This window comes from Sminthopsis crassicaudata, chromosome 1 (assembly GCF_048593235.1).
Source record: "Sminthopsis crassicaudata isolate SCR6 chromosome 1, ASM4859323v1, whole genome shotgun sequence".
NCBI lineage: Eukaryota > Metazoa > Chordata > Mammalia > Dasyuromorphia > Dasyuridae > Sminthopsis > Sminthopsis crassicaudata.
Window position 1 is genome coordinate 669,258,231 of NC_133617.1, and position 21,870 is coordinate 669,280,100.

A 21,870-nucleotide genomic window follows, 5' to 3' on the forward strand; every position below is an offset into this window, starting at 1 on the left:
CTCTGTCTGTTCTTCATCCATAAAGTTAGGGAGTGGAACGAGAGCACTGGTTCTCAAACTTTCTGAGTATGAAGACTTTTTCCAAACATAAAAAAATTTCATTGACCATCAAATGATAGTAGTTCAAATATCACCTGGTACATCATTGCCAAATTGCCTAACCTCTATGTAGTTCTCTTCTCATCCAAAAAATGGGACTCATACATGAGGCACTGTACAAAACATTATAGAAATATCAGCACAAATATGGAGTCATTGTCTTCCTCTAAGCAGTGCCCCCATCTGTTTCTCTGGCTCCCTTCTTATCCCCAAAGGGTGAAGTCCTCCATCTCTTCACTTCTATCCTGGCCCCAAAGATGCTGGATGAGTAGGGGGGAAAAGATGAAGTTACAGAAGAAGCTTAGAAGGAAGTAGGACCAGGTAGTCCCTGGTGGTCTGGGAATGGGCAATGCCAAATGCAGCCTCCACAGAGGTTACAATATTTGAGGTTTACTTATTTATTGTTTAAAATATATTTAAACAGCAGCAATCACTTCCCAAATGCAAAAAAAAAAAAAAAAAAATTACAATATTTCAAATAAAATTAAAATGCAAATCGGAAAGAACTGAAAGTACAACTGAGAGAAATTAAACACAGAGGGCACCAGGGGCTGGGCTCAGAGCCAGGGAATAATTCAGGGTCTTAATTCAGGGGATAGGGGAGGGTGTGTGTGTGTGTGGACATTCAAGACGTGCAGGCTGACTGCAGACAGCCACGGCACCACCTCAGAAGCCCCAAGCCCTTCAGCCCCCTCCCACCCGCACCCCCCAAATGGAGCCTGGGTCCCAGTTAGAGGAGGGAAAGACTTGAGGGAAGCTGTTAGGAGGCTAGGCAGGGGAAAGTTGAGGGTGAACAAGGTGCTTGGCATAGGAGAAGGCCAAAGCCAGAAAGCCCTGCTGGATACACCCTCCCCCCCACCCAGGGCCCCCCCCACCCAGGGACCTGCTAGTCGACTTCCTCCATGTTGCTGTAGGTAGGGGTGGGGCGCTCCGTGGGGCGGGGGAACAGCTCTGCGGGCGTCATCGGGGGGCCCCCCTCAGGGTCCAGATCAGGCGTGAAGGGCGCAGGGCCCATTCCCTGTAAATGGAACATAATGCTGGGAAGGGCAGTATGGAGGGGGCAATCCCTCCCCACCCAACATTACCCAGGATCCTCTTCCTTCCCTAAGGTGCGGGCTCTCCTTTCTCCCCCCAGAGAGCCATCAGGGCACATGAATTTGTTGGGGTGTTCTAGTACATTTTTGGGATGTTAGGCGCGCATAAAGAAGAGACGCAGGAAGAGGCACCAGAGGGAGGAGATAAGACACTGAGCCTGGGAACAATTTTACTTTATTGACACATTAAATACAGGAAAGTAGCTTGGGGAGATGGGGCATGAAGAGGGTAAGAAGAAACTAGGGCTGGGCCTCATAGATGGAAGGCAAGAAGGGAGAATAGGATCCCTCTAACCTCAGGTTTATGTTTATGGCCTGGGGCTAAAGGTGGGGCCCAGCAGGCAAGTGGCCCAGGGACATAGCTCAGGGTCTGAGGCATGAGGAACTGGCTGGGCAGAAGCCTATTCTCTCCTAGGGGGAGGCTGGCAGGCAGCCCTGAGCCAGGAGTGTACAGAACACAGCCAGGGCCCTGAGTCCACATTGGGGTCCAAATCCACTCCCTAGAGGGGCCAGCCACAGGCAGGCAACTCATCTCCATCGGCTCTGGGACACCAGTGGATAGAACACATTGAGGACGAGTGCCACCAGGGCAGCCATGGTGCCCAGGACGAAGTAGCGGAGGCAGCCCTCATCTGGTGCGTCTGGGGCCCGCCTCGGTGGGGCTGCCCAGCCTCGGGGCCCCCAGTGGCCCAGGCGTCCTGAGGCCTCTGGCCCCAGCTCTTCCTCTGCTTCCAGCTCCTGCCAGATCCGGGAAGCCTGCGGTGTGCGGAAACTTGAGTCAGCACCAGGGAGCGGGAAGACAGGACAGGATGGGATGTGGCCCCTGGTGCCCCCACCCCCCAAAGCCCTGAGCCCCACCCTGGCCACCCCAGGAATGGGTGCTGGGGCTGTCCACCTGCAGTCCCAGGGTCAAGCAGTCAGAAGGTAGGTGGTAGCCAAATGGAAGAATCATCTGAGGTGAATTTCAAGGGGGCACAGGGCAATCCTGGAATGACTTTCTCCAGCATAATGTGTCTCATTCAGACAGTCAATCAGAGTTCAAAAAGGATCCAGCACATCACTGCTCATTTCTCTTCTGGATGAAAGGAGTCTTGCTCACAGAAGACATCCTAACAGCACAGCTTGTCTTCCCTGACCCAGATAACTCGGTCAGCTAATCACGGTGCAACTCTGCCCCATGCACTTGCAGGGCTTAACCAATCACAGCGTGGTTTTCTTTTCCCCACAAACCAAAGCTCCAATGGCCTCGGCTGGTCACCGGTCTCTTCGGGTAGAGTTCTTGTACCCATATCTGGAGTTTCTCCTCTGTACCAGGCTTGGTCAGAGGGGCGGTCCCCTGGCATTCCCATGGAGCCCAGCCCAGTGAGGGAGGAGGTGAAGAGCAGAGTTGACTGATCAAATTGAAGGATAGCCCACTATACCCGCATGCTGTCACAAGTGGCAAGGTGTTGATAGCAGAGGTGGTGGGTTTAGGCAGAAGGCTGGTGCCTGCTGCCCCAAACAATGCTCGGACAGGTCCCCTCACTGGGAGAGAAAGAGCACCCAAGGCCTCCCATAGTCACAGCATCCCTATTCTTCAGGGTCTGCACACTGAGGGAACTTCTCCTGGAGGCTGAGCTCCGTGATGCTGAAGGATGTCAACCCCAGAAGGCTCAGCCTTGAGGAGCAATACTCAGAGTAAGGAAAGCAAGTACTCACCTCTGAGTGGGGGCAATCAGTGTGAGCGGCGTATTTGAGTAGTGTGTATGTGTGTGGAGGGGTGGGATGACAGGAGAACACATGATAAGCACATCATGCAGAGGTGCTCCAGCAGAGGTAGGACACATGAACGTGGAAGACAAAGTCTGAAAGGACTGGATTCATTTAGCCCTCAGAGCCCATTCTCCATCTGGGAGAAGTCTCCCGGGGTCAGCCTGGAAAAGGAGTTGCGTGTGTGTCTGCATGTCTGGTATGTCAGCGTGGGCGCATAAGTGGCCTGGCTGCTCCACTGGGGGCCAGGCGCTACCGGGTGCCCGTGCCCCTCAGCAGCCCTGCTCTCCTCAATGGCCAAGTCCTCAAACCTGCAGCACAGTCATGTACAATGGACACTAGGTCCCTCCACTGAGGATCTGGAGAGGCCTCTGGTCCCAAAGCCAACAGGGAGGGCACAGATGGGATGGAAAGGACAGGCCCGGAAGGATCAAGTGAGAGGAGCTCTGCCCGCGCGCCAGGGCAGAGGCCACCGCCTCAGACATCGATCACGCCACCCACCCCAGAAGCAGGCCAAGACAAAGAATGATGTTGTCCTCGTGTCCCCTCCCCTCTCCTGACTCAAGTGATTAAGTACCCCTCCAACCCCTCTCAGCGTGCAGGCTCCCCGCTCACCTGGCTGGTGGCTGCCTCTGTGGCCGGGCCCAGATCCGGGTGGTGGTCGGTAGCAGGAGCCCTGGGAGGCCTCTCCACAGGAGAGTTTCGCCGACGATAGAAGAGGACATAGGCATAGCGGGTCACTACTTGGCTTTCATCGACTGTGGTCACTGTGCTGTCATCAAATAGTCTCCAGCCTTGGGGGGTGGGGGAGAACAAGGAACAATGACTAGGGGCAGACTTGTCCTAGTACCAAGAAAGCAAAACCCTCCGCCCCTTCCCCAGGAGAGGAGAAAAGCAGGTTCTTATCCTGCTCTGCCTCACTTTCTCCTTCAAAGAAAGGGGGAGATGTCAGACTTCTGGGAAATGCCTTTCTTAATCAGCAAAAAACAGGCCAGGGCCTAGGAGGCTCTGAATGAGCCTAAGCAGCAACACTTAGGCAAGGAAGCTTAAGTGGCCATGTAATGGAAATGGGCTAGCTAAAAATTGAAGGAGCTAGGTGAAGCCATGGACCGAGTGCTGAGCCTGGAGTTGGAGAAAACCGAGTTCAAATCCAGCTTCAAACACCTCCTACTGTGTGACCCTGGACAAGCCACTTTACCCTGTTTGCCTCAGTTTCCTCATCTGCAAAATGATCTGGAGAGGGAAATGACAGACCACTTCAATGTCTTTGCAAGAAAACCCCAAATGGGATCATGAAAAATTGAATAAGACTGAACCACCACAAAAAAACTGAAAGCTGTGGCCAAGACCCCATGAAGCCCCCAAGTATTCAGGTTAGGGGGAGATGAAAGGAAGAAGACAGAAGTTCCAAGGTATAGCAGGGGACCTGTCCAAGCCGTTGCATGGGTCACTTTTGGGGGACCTCCTCCATAGGGGACAGGATACTCCCTCACCCACATCACTCCGCTGGCTGTTCTTGTCACTAGGAAGGCGGGCATATGCAGTGTAGTGGCCCCCAATCATGCCCCCGTAGTGGTTGATGACTGCGTATAGGTCATAGGTTGGAAGCTGCCGGTCATCCTTCTGGCCTATGCAAAACTTGCTCAAGTCCAAGTTCCTAGATTGGTGGAAAAGAGGGTACCATGATTCCATGAAATGGCAAGGACTAGTTGGGAGATTTCTCAGACCCCTGGCAGCAGAGCTGCCAAAGCAGACCTTTTTCTCTATTCTCTCATGATCCAGAGCCAACAGAGAGTCTCAGATCACAGCAAATATGCCACAGTTTGCTATTTCCGTCCACACATCATTCACCTGGTAAATGGCTAAATAAGCAAGGCACAATTTCTCCCCATGCTGTCTGCTCCCTCAATAAGGGACTTTCCCTCCTGGAGTATAAGAGCTCAGATTATGAGGATCTGGGGGGGAGGGGTTCTGTCTCCTCAATTATGTCCCGAGGTTCCTCACCTGAGAGGGAATTCCACCATGTCATTAATTTTATCCCTCCAGATGAAGCTTCGAAAGGAGAAGCGCTTCAGCTGGATAATGAGCACATTTGGAAGGCGCCACAGCATCAGCTGCTTGGAGGCTTCTCTGTGCTGCTTACACTTGGGACAGTACCTGCAAAGAGGCAAGTGGAAACACATCAGGCTCTGGGGCAGAAGCAAACCCTGTGTACTGACAGCCATTAAGGGGTGGGCAGTGTGGGTCCCAGAATCCCAGGGTCTTGGCATGCCAGAGGTCATCTAGGATTCAGCTCCCTTATTCTACATCAGAAGAGAGAGACCCACAGAAAGGACAGAGATTGCCTAGGTCATGGGAGCAACACCCAAACAGTTGAATGCTCTTTCCACAATAGTGAACTGCCTTCCAACATCTTACTCGGAGAACTTTCCTCCTGACTAAACAAATAAATGCCTGAAAAAGAAAACAGGGAAAATCTATTTCTTCCTTCCATAACTGAAAATTTTCCTTAATTTTTCTCTGGGCTGCCTCATCCTGCAGATGTAACAAGAGCTCTCATTTATAGTTTTCTACCTGTACCTTTATTCCATTCCAATCTATCTTCTCTAGCAGATCTAATCTATTATCCATTAGATCCTTCACTGGGGCTACAAACAAGTATGTTATTCTAAAAAAATAAAATAAAAAAATAAAAAACTCACTCAAATCTACTCCACCCTTTCATGAATCCCATAATTTCTCCTCAGTGACTAAACTCCTTGGCATTTGATGTCTCTACTTCTTCTTTTCTCTATGTGAAATTCTCTGCAATTTATATTCTGATTTCTTCCTCCAAAAGAAACTGTTTTCTCCAAAGGTACTATGTTCTCTTAACTGACAAACCCACTAGCATTTGCTCAGTCTTCATTCTTCTTTTCTTGCTACACCATATAGCTCTCCTGACCGACTCTTCCTAAGGCCTGGCCTTTTGTGACATTGCTTTGGCTTATCCTTGTCACATTAACGGAAGCGTTCTTCTAATCCCCAGCTCATGAACTATCTCTTAGACATTCCATACGCATTTCAAACTCATCCAGGACCAAAGCCCACCTCTCCAGAACTTCCCTAATACTGTCAAGAAGGTACTTCAAAAGCTTCCAGTTCCCCAAATTTGAAACCTTCATGTCACCTTTGACTCCTTTCTCCTTCACTTAGTACAGGCAATAAATTGTCAGATGTTGTCATTTCCATTATTTCTCTCATATCTATTTCTTCTTTACTCACACAGTCACCATCCTAGTTCACCCCAAATCTAACCATTTCCCCTGTCTCAGGTCTCTCTCCCATCCAATCCACCCTACACACAACTGCAAAAGTAATTTTAATAAAGCGTTAAATCTGACTATGTCACCCTTCCACTTAAACGCCAGTAGCTTCCTCTTCCCATTCCTCTATTTAGCATTTAAAGCCATTTACAACATGGCCCATTCTTATACTTCCAATTTTCTTACATATCACTTTCTCCACACATTCTACAATCCAGATGCTGTAGTCTTACACATGGAGGCTCCATTTTCCAAGTCCATATTTTTTTTAATGACTATCTCTCATATCTTAGAATCCCTGGGTTTTCCATGACAAACATGGAAATATGTTTAGAAGAACTGTACATGTTTAACCTATTGCTTGCTGTCCAGAGGAGGGAGAAAAATTTGGAACACTTGGAAAGTGAATGTTAAATACTATCTTTGCATGTATTTTTTGGGAAAAAACTATTAAAAAAAAAAAAAAAGAATCCTTGGCTTTCTTCAAGACAGAGTTCAGGAGACACATTTGGTGGTCTTTGCTGTTAGGGCCTTCCCAACTAGAATGAATTTTTCCCCAGCCTTAATCACTGATTAGGTAGTTGTCTTCGGCAAAATGATACTTGTTAAAAGACCTTAGCTTAAAAACATCAAGGTCTCCCTTTGTATCCAGGGCCATCTCCAATTGTCCTGATCTATATATCTGGTCACTGGACCAAGATGGCTCTGGAGAAGAGAGGCTAGTAACCTTGTGCTGCCCTCCCTCACTTAAATCCAATTCACTTATGTGTCATGGCATCCCCTCCCTGATGTCATGCTCCTCTTTAAGAATGAAGGAAAAACGGGGGCAGCTAGGTAGTGCAGTAGATAGAGCACCAGCCCTGACATTAGGAGGACCAGAGTTCAAATCTGGCCTCAGACACTTAACACTTCCTAGCTGTGTGACCAAATGCCTCAGGGGAAAAAAAACTGTGTTATCTACTTTGTACCATTGTGCACATCCCTACATGTGTAGCCTCTTAGAATAGGGTCCTTTGAGAGCAAAGTTTATTCATTCTTGTCTCTGGATACCCTGAGGTAGGACAGTGACCTTATACTTGATAGATATTTGTGATCTGTTCCACTGCTCTATTATCTTTAATCTCAATTCTTCCAGCTGCTGGGAGAGATGGATACTCCAAGTCTTCTCATCATATCACACCTGGAGATCATGGTGATCATACAACCAGGATCTCCAGGCCAACTCCCTTTTCTATCCTACCACACTATACCTATACGCATATGCATATGAAGCATCTTGTGTTTCCCAGCTCAAAATAACTTCAGTTCAGCTGAGGCAGGAGAGTACCTCAAGAATCAACTCTGCAGTTCACTAGCTCCATGGCCACAAATCAGTCAGGGAATCTCCCTGGACTGGTTCCCTTATTTCTAAAAAAGATGAACTCTTGTCCTCCAAAGGATGTCAAGAAGGAAATGCTTTGTCTTCTTAAGCACTAGGGTAATGGCAGCTGGTGCTATTGCACAGAGCAATACACTAGATGAACTCAAAACGAATGACTGCCCAGGCTTGCCAGAGCCACCCTTAAAGTAAGATGGTAGGATGAGGTGAAGGGTACTAACCTTCAAGTCAGAAGATGCTCCCACTTCTACTATACCCTTTCTGAACTTTCCTTCTGTGCACCAAAATTTTCTCATCAGAAAAAATTTTTATGGTCTCTTCTAGTTTTTAAATGTCACAATCCACTTTTTAAAACACATTTTGCAGCACCAGCCCTGAATTCAGGAGGACCCGAGTTCAAATTTGATCTCAGACACTTAACACTTCCTAGCTATGTGACCCTGGGCAAGTCACTTAAGCCCAGCCTCAGGGGGGGGGGGGGGAAACAAAAAAACCCAAAAACATTTTGTTCCCCTTTGCCAATTACTTCAATTATCTCTCTAGAAAAGCTATTTTTTCCCAAAGGCTTCAAATGATCAAAACTTCCCATTTCTCTTCTGACCACCTCTGCCTGTAGCAGGTCAGGTGACCCTCAGAGATCCCCTGGCAACCTGTTACTTTGGATGCATTCTTGAATAGAAGAGGGGGAGGCATGTGGACCCCTGGGCAACCCAGCCCACAGAGAGCTCCTTTACTCTGAGAGGGGGAATTCAGATACCCCTCAGTGCACAGAAGAACAGAAAAAAACATGATACAATTCCAGAGGACTGGGTTCTGGTCCTGGCTCAGTTACCAGCTAGTTGTGCAAGTCTGGGCAAGTTCTAATTCCTCAAAAGATTGTATCCCCAACTATAAAAATCAAGAGGTTGGTTTAGATGATTTCTAAGTTTCCTTCCATCTCATGTGTAAGATCTCTTTCAATACAAATGTCCTGTGTTCTACTGGCTCCTCCAGCTCTTTTCTTTTCTAAGTTCCTTCCCAGTTAATATTTCACGCTCTTCTAAGCTCTTTTATTTCTGTCATTTATTTTGTATGTTTTTTTTCCCCAGTTGTGACAGTCTGTGTTTTATATTCTAATACTATATTCTAAGATCCCTTCCAGTTCAAACACGCTGGGCCTGGAGTTCTCAAACCATCAAAACCTCCACACTCTTACCAGGCTTCTTCTGGGGCTAGCACCTCAGGCTTGGTGAAGAGATTGAGACATTGCTCCAGAGTAAAGTGACCAGCCCTAGCTGCCTCACTGGCCGAGCTGGGGTCTTCCACACACTCGAGCTCCTTGGAGCCAACAAGCACAAACTCCTTCAGCCGTTCATTGTTCTTCCACACCAAGGCCAGGCTACAGTCATCACTCAACTCCAGGGGGACTTCACCTACAGAAGGAGAGGTTTTGCATATATCTTCTTAGTTTCCCTAGACCCACAGTCTGTGCCCCAGAGATCCAGGCTTTCTTTGTTCCCCATCTTCTTGTTAACCCCCAGGCCTACTTTCAAGCCCTGAGCACCTTTGTCTTCCAGCTTTTGCTCCTTATTGGTGGCATCAATTTTGTTGATAAAAAATGGGGGTGGATGGGCACTTAGGACCTCAGCTGGATGCTGGTATCCTGGAACAGCAGCTGTCAAGAAATTACACATATCAGGAGCCAGAACCCCAAGCCCAATGCTTTACCTCTGAGACCCCAGAATGCAGGGTTCATTCTTACTCCTTTCATCTTCTGATTGAGTTGATGCTATTAATACTTTTCTCTTAGCTAGTTTTATCTCCACCCTTCAAACTCACCTGCAGAGACTATCTGAATTATTTTCCTAATACATGACTATCATCATGATTGCCACCTACTCACTCAAAAACCTTAAATCCCCACCGCTTCCTCAAGTACAAAAAGCTGATCTTAGCACTGAAGTCTTTCCTGAATTTAATTCCAAGCTACCTATAACTATTCTCTCTTATCCTATATTCCCATCAAACAAAGCCATACCTCTATCCTCATCCTACCCTTTCTTTTCTCAAGAGTATTTTTTCATATTAACCCTATGCCTAAAACAGATTTCCCCCCCCAATTCTTCCTACACATTAAAATTCATCTGCAATCCAGTGCCACTTCCCTCCATGATAAGGTGATATTTATCTTTAGTAAACAAGAAGATCCTTCTCTCAATTGAAAAAATCATTTCTCCTCTCCCATGTCCATGGTATTCAATCCTTCTTACTCTTGAGTCTCTTACCTTCAGGTCTGAGTAACCTCTCCCCAGCAGATTCCTTAGAAAATCCCCCCTCGCTGGCCATGCTGACTGTTGACTCTGAGAGGCCTGTGTCAAGACTGGGCACAGAACCCCGATCAGGGGCTGCCCGGCTCCTTGAGGCACCTGTGTCACCAAGCTCAGCCACTGTTGGGGATACTTGGGATTCTGGTGAGGGTCTTAAGTCCCGGTCCCCACCCCCAGCCTCCAAAGTGCTTAGCACAGGAGATGTAGAGCTGCTGAGCACCTGGGGGCTCTGTTCTGGGGATACACGGCCTAACTGGAAGGGTGGCTGGAACACGCTCACTGAGTACCTGAAGAAGAGAATTCATGAGTCCAAAAGACTATGCTCCATTTCCCCCTCCATTGCACCCAATCCCCACAAGGAGAGATGTACTCACCGAGCATAGCCTTCCAGCAGCTGAGCAAGGCGAGCATAGGTGAGGCGGGACTCAGGGACACTGATAAAGAAGGGAAAACCAATATTCTCTGGACGGCACAGGCCTTTGTGATCTGGCCAGTGAGTCTTCTGACAAACCCTATGAAAAGAATAGGACAGTTCTGAATGGCTCAGTCTAATTTATCCAAGGAGGGAACAGGGCAGCTCTAAGCGGGGGATGAATGCGAACAATCCCAGATATGTCTGGGGTGAAAAGCAGAAGCTGAAGCCTTAAGCTCAGAGGGAAGTATCACTTCTGGGAAGGCCCAGGGGGCAACCGTGTTCAGACAATCAAAGCCAGCAGTGGATGGAAGGGGGCTGGATGAGGGCCAGGTGGGGGTAGAGGGCTGCCTCACTGGTTGCAGTAGCCAACACGGTAACAGCGGGTACAACGCTTCAATTTCTCATCCTCAGACTGCTGCTTCTTCTGGCAGGCAGCACACTTGGCAATGGGGACACTGGGCACCTGAGGGCGCTGGAAAAGGATACACAAAGACCTTGTTCTCAGCCATCCCCATTTGTGGATACAAAGTCCCAATTTATCCTTTCTTTCTTTTTTAAAATTAAGTTTTTAATACCCTCCTTTTCCCTCTAACTAAGAGGTAGGCAGACCAACCTGTTGTACTTGAAGGACTATCACCCGCTCTTTGGCTAGCTCTGAGGATAGCACTTCAAAGCAAAGGAGCAGATCAGTGGGAGAGACGGTGTCCAGTGAGTGTGATGGCAGGAAAACACGGTGAAATCGGTTCTTAATCACCTGGTTCAGAGGAAGGGTAAGAGCAACAAAGTTTCATTCAGCAATCCTACATTCTCCTTTAACCAGGACAAGGTAAATTCCTTATTGCTTCTATGAATATAGCCAGGAAGGAGCTCAGATTCAAGGATTCCAAAGACTTTAGGACAAGGAAGGAGATAAGGGAGAGAAAAGAGGAAAGAAAGAAGAGAGGGATGGAGAAGAAAGAAAGGGAGGGAAAAAGAAGGGAAGGAGAAGAGAAAAGGAGAAAAGAAAAGGGGGAGAAGAGCACAGAAGAGGGGGAAAGGAAGAAGGAAAAGGGAATGGGGAATCTCAAAGAGAAGCAATTATCTATTAGAAAGTTGGCTGGCAACTTTTCATTCAATTTGGAACTGAGAGCTGAGATTCTTTTTACACCTCAAGTTATTATATATTCTATATTTCTATAATACCTCAAAATCTACCAAGCATTTTCCTCTCACAACCATCCCTTGAGGTTGGTAGTAAAAAGGTTATTTCCATTTTAGAGATGAAACAAGCTCAAGAAAGAGAAACTATTTGGCCCACATTAATACCTATAGTCAGCTATTTCCCATCCTGCATGGCTCCCAACACATCCAGAAAGTCAGAGGCCTAGGTTAAGTACCACACTCTTATAGCTGGCTAATTCTCAAAGCAAGATGGGGTGGGAAGGCAGCTGGGGGTGGGTGGGTGGAGATAAAGGGTAGGAAGAGGGCAGAAATGATCCCTGGATGTAATTACAGGACTTGGCTCTTCTATTTACAACCTAACTCAGACAAATCCCTTCTACTCTCTGCATCAACCATTTCTTCATCTAAAAAGGGAAAAAGTGTATCAGATGATCTCCAAGATCACATTCAGTTCTAAATCCTACAAATTCAATTGGGAGACAGAAAGTACTCCATGGTAAGTGTTGTCCATCTCATTTTATTTTATTTTATTTTTCCTGAGGCTGGAATTAAGTGACTTGCCCAGGGTCACACAGCTAGGAAGTGTTAAGTGTCTGAGACCAGATTTGAACTCGGGTCCTCCTGAATTCAAGGCTGGTGCTCTATCCACTGCCCCACCTAGCTGCCCCCTATCCATCTCATTTTAAAGAAAATGGCATTACATGGGATGTGATGTCACTAGGGCTCCTGGATTTCAACACTGGCTTTAAAGACCATTTCAGATCCCACCTTCATGAGACTGGTATTACCTAACCTCATGGGGAGGAGAGGGGAAAAGAAGAATCACCAATAATTGATACTTTTCTCTTCAAAATCTAGCATTTATTTTGCATCTCTCTAATACACTTCTTGTGTCAAGCTCCCATTATCTAGGGCTTGATAATGCTCCCCTCTCAGGGTGCTCCTGGTTGTCTGCTCCTTTTGTTGGGGTCCTCCCAAAGTTCTGGCCTGGGCCCACTCCTCTTCTGTTTCTGTAGAATTTCAACTGATTTCCTCAGCTTCCATGGCTTCAATTATCTATGCAGATGTTTTTCAGATGTACTGGTCCACCTCTCTCTGACCTGCAATCTCACACTTTCAACAGCCTCTCAGATATCTCAAACTAGATGTCCCATAGACATCTTTAATTCACCATGTTCAAAAATGAAGTCATCTTTTCCTTTCAAACTTTCCTCTCTTCCAAACTCCCCTATTACTGCCAAGAGTACCACATCATCCCAATCACTTAGGCTCACTCCTTACTTTCCTTCATCTCTTATAATCAACCAACTATCAAAATCCTGTTATCTTTTACCTTTACAACATCAGTTGTGTCTGTCCCTGCCACACTCTGGTGTAAAGTGATCATTACCTCATGCTTGTATTCTGATAACAGTCTGCTGGTGCTAAGCCTTTTTCTAGACTATCCCTTTTCTGTTAAAGAGTTGAGGAATAAACAGTCACTTCCTTGATTTCGTATTAGCTAAGATCTATGATAACCCTCCCTTTAAACTTGGTGAAGTGACATCATGGAGGTCATATACCTTTGGCAATGAGGCCTTCCTGATAGCTATCAGCTTCCTAGTGGAACCAGTCCCAAATACTTTTGTCCTTGGCTGCCAGGCTTTTCTCTATCAGTAACTAAAGGTTTATTTCATTCTTCTCTATCCTCCAACCTCAGGCTTAGTCCTTGGGGACAGACTTCTAGCTCCTAAATACTTCCCAACCTTTTTGTACCATTGCCTTTCTAACTTGAAATCTTCTTTTCTTTCCTTTGTATCCTATCACACCTACAGATGTACAATATGTCTTCCCTAGTTTATTGACATAGCAAAAGAACATATCCAAATTCAAAAATGAAACACCAGGAAAAGAGTAGTAGAAATACATGAAAGAAAATTACCCAGTTTCAAATTCAGGAGACAACCACATAACCTCAGGACTGAGGGAATTCAGAAACTATTTAAGTCAATATTATATTTGAAGATTAATTGCTTCTATAATATTCCTAACAAATGAACATTTAGCCTCTATTTGAAGATGTCTGGTGACAGGACACTGTTTTCTTCTTCCAGCAGCATTTCATTCTACCTGTGAAACAATTCTAGCAAGTTTTTCCTTCCATAGAGCTAAAATCTGACTCCCTGAAACTCCCACCCACTGCTACACTTTTGTTTTCTAGAGCTAAGCAGAATAAATCTAGTCTCTTTTCCACATATCAGCCTTTCAAAAACTTGAAGACAATGATCATATAATAATAGGGGAGTTTGAAAGAGAGGAAAATTTGAAAAAAAAAGATGACTTCATTTTTGAACATGGTGAGTTAAAGATGTCTATGGGACATCTAGTTTGATCATATATTTATAGCCCAAATCTTCAAATTAAACATTACCAATCCTAGGATGGTATGGTCTCCAATTCCTTTCCTATTCTTACTTGGATGCCATCTAGTTTCCAGATCTACCATAGTCCATGGGACCATGACAGAAAAGAAGTTTATGATTAATGCTTTATTACTATGTAAATAAGAAAAAAAAGTGTTCTTTTCTTCTAAATCACATTCACGAAAATATAATCCTTAGCAGACAAAAGCCAAGATTTTTGAATTTCTCAATCTACCCACTAGATTTTATGGCATAGAAAGGTTGAGAATAATACAACGTGACTTTAGACACTGTCAATCAAAAGTCAATATAATGGGTGAATAAACTTGCCTTTTACTAATCTGAAGCCACAAGATCACAGAATCCAAAAATATCAAGGGTCTGAAGGTCCCTTGGATATCATTTAGTTCAACTTCTTCACTGTATAATGGAGGAAACTAAGACTTAACAAAGGGAAATAACTTGCTTAAAATTACCCTAATAGTTTAGGAGTAGAACTAAGATTTGAAATAAGGTTCTTCTGACCCCCAAACCAGGACTGTTCCTTGTATATGGCCTGGGAATTATACTGATATTAAACCTGCTGGCACAGTGGAAAGCTTGGGAAGCCCAAACAGAAAAGAGCAATCATAGTAGGCACTGAAGATAATGATAAGAACAACACGTCTCTACTCTGTCACATGACACAAAACATGGAGAAATTGTAACACATTTTCATTAGAGCATGGAAATTCTTAAGGCAAATCCAAAAAATGAAAGTTCCCCAAATAATATATGACCCAAGAAGAAACCTGCCATTTTCTGGTGAAGCCTTTCACATAACAAACTAGTTAATCTTTGATAAGAAGTTAGCAGAGATCCCAAATTCTACTCCCATGGAAGTTTGTAGGAGTGTTGTTTGGGTTGCTGTTTTTAAAAGGCTTGATAATAGTATCCTCACGTCTTTCTCACCTCCTGCATTTTTTTCTGGAAGCCCAAGACATATTATTCATTAAAAGCAGAAACTACTGCTCTGTATCTGATGCGCTATGTTCTTGTGAGAAGAGGTTTGGGATTTATAGTTTCCCCAAATTCAGGTCTGAATCCTGGTTCAGAAACTATTCATATGGCTCTGGTCAGGTAAGAGCCAGTAAAAGAAAAAGCCCCTTCTTCTCTCTGTGCTTCAAAACCATCTATAATAAAATAAGGGAATTAGACTGAATGATTTCTAGATTTTTCTTGCAGCTCTAAATTCCAGCAGTGTCAGGGATATTGGTGATCCCTTGGAGCTCTCTGACAAAAATAGAGCAGCTAATAACTATTTTTTCCCCCCTCAGGCTGGGGTTAAGTGACTTGCCCAGGGTCACACAGCTAGGAAGTGTTAAGTGTCTGAAACCAGATTTTAACTCGGGTCCTCCTGAATTCAAGGCTAGTGCTCTATCCATTGTGCCACCTAACTGCCCCCAGCTAATAACTTTTTAGTTTTCATTGATAACTTTATCCTTCAAAAGTTGAAGAAACCAACATGAGGAAATGCTATTCCAGACCTACTTTCTTTCACTAACAATGAAGGACCATTTGCTGAGGTAGGATTTATGTGTATCATGGAATGAAATGACCACTCCATTTGAGGATTTGTGATAGAGAAGAAATTAAAGCATAATCTAACAGGCACTAGATTTTAGGAAAGTAGATTTCAAACAATTCAAGTAGGCTAGGACCTAGGAAGAACGGGAGATGCTCAAGAATTATGTTCTGAAGACACAAAGGAAACAATTCCCATAAGAAGGAAAACCAAGATTTTCTGAAGAGATCATGGATCCCTGTGGATACAGAGAGCATTTTCCAACCAACCTGAATTTTAAAAGAAATGTACCACAGGTGGAAGGGCCAAGTAGCAAGAAAGGAAAGAATATATAATAGTCTTATAGAAAGAAACTCAAAAGGAGTTGAGGAGAACTACACATTAAAAGATTTTCTAGCTACACTTCAAGAAAATGGAAAAATCAAAGAAAGAACAAGATCTTTACATGAGAAGAATGGGTCAATTATACCTCACAACAGAGAAAAGACAAGGACACTGAATTCCTAGTTTGTTTTCTGATTTTGTTTTCTTTGCAAAAGAGAATCTTTCTAGAGAGATGACAAACGCAAAATGAGCCATGGAAGGAGCCAACTAATACCCAAAACTGGCAGAGGAATAGATATAATAATAGATATAATAAGAGGGCACTGAGCTGCCCATGAATAATCTCAGCCTCCTTGCCCAAGTGGATTATACTCCCAGAGCCCAGAAGCAGAGGTTGATAAGACTATCAAACCTCTCAGAGAGTTCTAAGAAATCAGGGGAAATGGCTAAGGTGTCCCAAGATTGGAAAAGAGAAAATTTTCAAATTTTTCTTTAAAAGGGTAAATTATAGATCAGAAAACTTGTCTTCTATTTCTGGGAAAATTATAGAAAGGAGAGAAGCAAGCAGTGATTATAAAGAGCCAGCCTATATTCAACAAGAACAGATAATATCACACTAACTTTGTGTCTTATTTAAATAACAATATTGAGTTAGTAAATAAGGCCAGTGCTGCTCTAGACAGTTTACCTAGATTTTAATAAAGCTTTTGATAAAATATCTCGTATTATTGGTGTGGAGAAAAATGAGATATATAAAAATAAAACAATGGTCAATGGTCAAACCCAAAAAAGTAATTGGTGAAGTTCAATGTCAATGTGGCAGGAGGCCTTTATGCATCATTCAAGAATTATAAAGGAGAGATAATAGCATCAGCACCCAAAATCTCCAGAATAAAGCAGGAGTTATTAATTTTAGATCAAAAGAGTCCCTTGGGAATTAATTGCAGGGAATCTGTAAACTTAGGTAAGAAAAACTGCATCTTTATTTTCACTAACTTCTAACTGAAAGTTATCTCTTTCCATTACAAATACATTCAACTAACAATTTTTTTGAAGAGAGGTCCACAGGCTTCATTAGAGTGCCAAGGAATCCATGCCACCAAAAAAAGTTAAGAACCCCTAGACTAGAGCCCTAGGATGAATTTAATAAGATGAAATTCAATAATGATAAATGTAAAGTCTTACACCTGAGCATTAAAAAAAAAAAAAAAAAAAAAAAAAAAAATCAACTCAACAAGAGTAACATGGGAGATGCAGCAAAAGGCAAAAAATGGTACTGAAAAAAAAAAAAAAAATCTGACGTTTTAGAGGACTGCAAGCTCAGTGGGACAGCAGGGTCATATGGTCAATCCAAAAAGTAAATGCAATCTGGAGCCCATTAAGAAGGACAAAGCTTGCAGGAATAGAGAAATGAGCCCTCGGGCCTTCCTTGATGCTTTCAAGCAGAGTCTGGACAATAACCTATCAATTAAATTACCATGAGGATTTCTTTCTTATATGGGACAAAAAGTAGGGCAGTGAGATCCCTTCCAGTCAAAAGCATCTATGATTCTGTGAACTGGCTTCTATCCCAACATTTCCCTTCCCATGGCACTATTTCTTTAATCCAATACAACCAACATTTTTGAAACCTGAGTGGCTAGAAGATTAAAGTCCCAACAACTTTATGGTACTCTAGTAACTCAGTTTCATTAGGTTTTTATAATTCTTTTTTTATATAGGTCAGAAGTTACAGAATATTGTGTGCTATCTTCTTATTTGGGATCATTATTTATACCCACTAATCATGCTATTAAGACCTGAATTCAAATGCAGATGCTAAACATTAGTTAATAGTATGACTACAGATGGGCAAATCATAATCAATAGGTTTCAGTTCAATTATCTCTAAAATGAGGACAACAATGCAGAATTGCTGTAGAAATAATAGTTTACATAGTTATAGTTTGCATCCTATTTTAGGAAGATAAAGGATGCTCATGATGGAAATTCCAAATTTCTAACCTCAGAGCTCCTAGTCCCAAATCAAAATGGAAATATCTAAACATAACTCAAAGGTAGAAAAAGAATACCTTGGAAGAAGTGGAGGGGTGTTAACTTGGGGATGAAGATTTCTGGGGAAAAGTGTAAGGGGAAAGATTTTTTAAAGCCAAACCTCAGCCAGCCGAAGGCTCTCAGGCTTCACATGAACACTTTGTGCCAGGGAGTCAAGCACCTCCATCGCACTGGAGTTTTCTTTGCTGATGCTAACCAGGAACTACAAAGAAAGAATACCAAAGTCAGAGATGGAAGGAGGCAGAAGGCATGGCTGGGGTGAAGGAGGAAGGCTGAAGGCCATAGGTCCCAGTAGGGAAGTACAGGGGTTGCTCACCTTGACAGGCTTCTTGTGTGGCTCCTTGGCAAAGTAGTACACAGTGAGCACTTTCTGCTTCTGAGGCAGGGGGACAGGCAGGTACAGGAATGGGTCGAAAGTGATGGAAACCTGAAATCACCCAACAAGTATCACTGATCCCTCACCTACCAATCACAGAAGTTGCTGTGCGTGAGCATGGACACGTCTCTCCAGTCTCTCCTGCATACCCAATCTGCTCTTCCTAAATGGCATTCCTTGATTCAGTAACCCCAGATCTTAGTATCAATGGATTTAGAACAGATAAGGAAATCAGGAGATCATCTGGTCAATCTTCCTTAATATAAGAGGACAAAGTGAAGCCTAGGGATGATAATAATAGCTAACATTTATACAGTGCTTACTAATTGGCAAGAACCATCCTAAGTGATTTACAATTATTATCCCATTTGATTCTCACAACTGCCCTAGGAGGAAGATGCTATTATGATCCCAAATTTACAGATGAAGAAATTTGAGGCAAAGGTTAGTGCCTCACCTAGGGTCACCCAGCACTCAGTGGTCTGTGGCGTCCCCTAGTGCTCTTCAGAGGTCACACAGCCTGCTCACCAGCCCAAAGTTTGGACTCTCCAGGGGCCAGGCCCTAGAGGCTGTGGGTTGCGTGGGCCTCCCTCAGCCCTTGCTGTCCAGTGCTTTTTGCTCCAACAGTCCTGTTTTCCTCATTCCCCTCCCTGCTCACTTGCAGCTTGGTTTTTGCCTTCTGCTGTTCTTACCATTCAGCTGTAACATGACTGAATTTGGAGTCAGAGGAGCAGGGTTTACATTCAAACCTGGTACTTATTAGGCATACATTTAAGCTGTTTCTTCCCTATCAAATGAGGGGATGAGATAAGATGACCTTTAAGGATTCTTAATAATGCCTTTTTCTGTCTAATCAAAATGCTATACATTATTTATGAACTCTTTTCCATTCCACTTTCTTTGTGAAGGTTTCACATACTACTGAGCCATGATGATCTTTCCAATCTCTCAGGATCACCAGATCTTAGATGTCAGATGACATTTAAGGGAGTTAACAGCTTTCATGCTTCTTAATTTACTTTTAAAAAAATTGTCACAGAACTTTTAAAACTTGTTCAATTAATAAGCATTAAGTCTCTCCATCCTACTCCTTCAGGGAGTGAGGGAAAGAAGAAAAAACAAAACTCATATATCAAATATGCATAGTTCAGCAAAAATTCCTGTACTGGCTAGGCTGAAAATGTGTGTCTCATTCTGTACCCCGAGTCCATCATCTCTGTGTACAAGTGAACACTTCCCATTTTACAAAGGAGGAAGTTCAGGTCTGGAGGCTTGGCCAAATTCTGACAGATATCTTCCTAAGTGGAAGAATTCTCTGACTTCAAATCCAGGCTAGGTGACTCTTATTCTACTTACCCTTAGTACAGCTGAGCTGGAGACAGAGCCACCTTGACACCAAATGCTAAAGAGGCTGATTGATTCTGTTCAGACTGATCCCAATCCCCTCCTCTAGGCTTTTTGGGGAAGCCTGCTCACCTTGGAACAAACAGGGCACACCAACTTTGACTTGTACTGTCCATGGAACAAATCCACAATGAAAGAGTCATTCCTCATTTTGTGCCGTTGCCATGCCTCCTGAGCAACCACCTGCAAAAGGATAGATAGAAGGTTCAGCCGCAGAGCCTCTCAAGGTTACTTTTCCTCTGCCTCCATTCCTCACTTCCCTGCTCCCAAGCACACTCACCTCATCAGGACGCCCATCAGAATCTACAGTCTCTGTATAGGGCTTATTCTGGATTCGGTTCAGGTCCTCATGTAGCCCATCCAACAGGAAGGCCATGAACTCCTGAGCATCATGCTGAGCATAGCCAGTGAACTGGCTGGCCTTGCTTGCCACAATGGCCTATGAAAAGAAATACAAACTCTATTCCCATTTTACTTTTGGGATAATGACTTAACGAGAATCAAAAACCTAATAAGCTACAGACTTGAGATTCTAAGCCCAGCCTTCTCTGTCATGCATCATGTCGTGCCTCTGTGTGAGACGCTGAGCATAAGATGATGAGCTTCAGGAGAAAAGCCATACAGGAAAAACAGTCACAACCATAACTGTCCTTTGCCTCACATTACACAACTAATATCCAAGAGTAGGGCTTCTTCTGGAGCTCTTTTGTGATCACACACGTGGTAAAAGTGTGCCTTTCCGTAAGATCGACCAGAAAAGCAGGGGCAGACTACTGCGAGGTCAGAGGTCAGGACAGAATTTAAGGGACGAAGGCAAGTTGAAAACAGGGAAGCTCACCTTCAGCTTGGAGGGCTGAAAGGCGTGGTGGGTGCCCTTCCACAGCGCTCGCAGCAGCACTGCAAAGCCGATGGCCAGTCGTCCCCCTGTGCCCAGAGGATTGCTGTAGTTTATCTCAGCCTCAAAAGAGCGATCTACAAGTTGCAGAGAGGAAGAAGGGGAGGCTCATGAGGCAGGGCCCCAGGGCCCTAGAGCCTCCCACCCTCCGCTGAGCTCAGGCTCACCGTGGAAGTAGTCCCGAAGCTCTCGGGTGTTGGACAGGGACTGAATGACACTATTCATGAAGCAAGTGTTGCCCAGATTGACAAGGCCTGTGAAACCAGGCAAGCACACCTTCTTCTCCTCTTCCTCCTCTTCTTCCACACTCTCACTGCTCATAGGGCTGTGAGGCATGGGGGGGACCATGCAAGTGGGCTTGGGCTGCCAAGGATGGACAAGCTGTGGTTAGCACAGAGGACCTCGATATGGCTTGGCTGCCATCCCCCTACTACTGCTGGTCCCCTACTCACTGAGGTGAGGGGGGGGTCTGGCTTCAGAGCCACGTGCTCTGGTGGAGTGCGGGCGGCCACACTGTCCAGCCCTGATTCTTCAGTCCGGGCCTTCACTTTCTCCTTCTCCCCAACTCGAGCCTCCTCCTGGCTAGCCAGAGGGGAACCACCTGGTGGAGCTGCATCCAGAGGGGTTGGGCCTGTCGGCATGGCAACCTTTGCACCACCCACTGCACCTTAAAAAGGGGGAATGGGGGGCTGGTGGTTAGCAGCACATGGAGGGGAGGGGAACAAGGCCTTTCATGATAACCCCCTGGACCAGGAAGACCCTGCTCCCCAGCTGCCTGACACAAAGAGCAGGGTTTGTGACAGTTAAAGATGCTGATGAGAGAAGAGAAAGTGAGGAAAAGAAGGCAGCAATTTAATGAGGGAGAGATAGTGCAGAGGCAGACACAAGATTGGAGGAAGTGAAGTGGATGACAAGAGTACACAGAAATCAGGATATAGGAGACAGAAGAAATCATATGGAGATAAGGGACAAAAGAAAAACTGAGAGAAAAGCAACAGAGACTAAGTGCTTGAGGAAACATGCAAGAGCTGTAGGAAGGAAGCAAGGAGGGGAAGAAAATGATACAATGGGAACTCTGGGGAAGGGGCGACACGAGGGGAGCTCGGGATGCAGACCTCGTGTGGCTGGGGCCTCAAGGCCCCCCCAGCGCTGACTCTGCCGCTTCCTGAGGCATATATCGATGCGTGAAGAAGTGAAGTGATACACACACTGCTCTGGTTGAATCATGTTCCTATTCCACAAACAAAAAGTGGGGTCTGTAGACCTTCCTCCTCCTGCCCAGTCTCACCCAATGTCAGTCTTTTTTGTTTTTGTCTCAACCAAAGGAAATTAATTCTACTATA

The 21,870-nt window shown here is 44.9% G+C and overlaps 1 protein-coding gene across 11 annotated transcripts in view; it reads right to left on the reverse strand.

Moving 5' to 3' along the window:
* Positions 1–473: 473 nt before the first annotated feature.
* The window catches only part of USP19 (ubiquitin specific peptidase 19), a 29,103-nt gene continuing 7,706 nt past the window's right edge, over positions 474–21,870 (reverse strand). For 5 of the 11 annotated variants that reach the window (XM_074283263.1, XM_074283255.1, XM_074283253.1 and 2 more), the window contains exons 10-27: positions 21,643–21,758; positions 20,980–21,194; positions 20,695–20,890; positions 20,471–20,604; positions 19,913–20,071; positions 19,705–19,815; positions 18,169–18,279; positions 17,953–18,054; positions 10,960–11,100; positions 10,700–10,818; positions 10,306–10,443; positions 9,890–10,218; positions 9,169–9,279; positions 8,821–9,037; positions 4,947–5,099; positions 4,436–4,599; positions 3,558–3,736; positions 1,352–1,949 (exon numbers count right to left, since the gene is read on the reverse strand). In XM_074283263.1, the coding sequence (XP_074139364.1) occupies positions 1,722–1,949; positions 3,558–3,736; positions 4,436–4,599; positions 4,947–5,099; positions 8,821–9,037; positions 9,169–9,279; positions 9,890–10,218; positions 10,306–10,443; positions 10,700–10,818; positions 10,960–11,100; positions 17,953–18,054; positions 18,169–18,279; positions 19,705–19,815; positions 19,913–20,071; positions 20,471–20,604; positions 20,695–20,890; positions 20,980–21,194; positions 21,643–21,758 (2,923 nt within the window). In that variant the 3' untranslated portion in view covers positions 1,352–1,721. Of the gene's footprint in view, positions 1,118–1,351; positions 1,950–2,052; positions 3,107–3,557; positions 3,737–4,435; positions 4,600–4,946; positions 5,100–8,820; positions 9,038–9,168; positions 9,280–9,889; positions 10,219–10,305; positions 10,444–10,699; positions 10,819–10,959; positions 11,101–17,952; positions 18,055–18,168; positions 18,280–19,704; positions 19,816–19,912; positions 20,072–20,470; positions 20,605–20,694; positions 20,891–20,979; positions 21,195–21,642; positions 21,759–21,870 lie in introns of those variants that run through there. The other 6 variants (XM_074283260.1, XM_074283261.1, XM_074283257.1 and 3 more) reach the window with 4 other exon arrangements.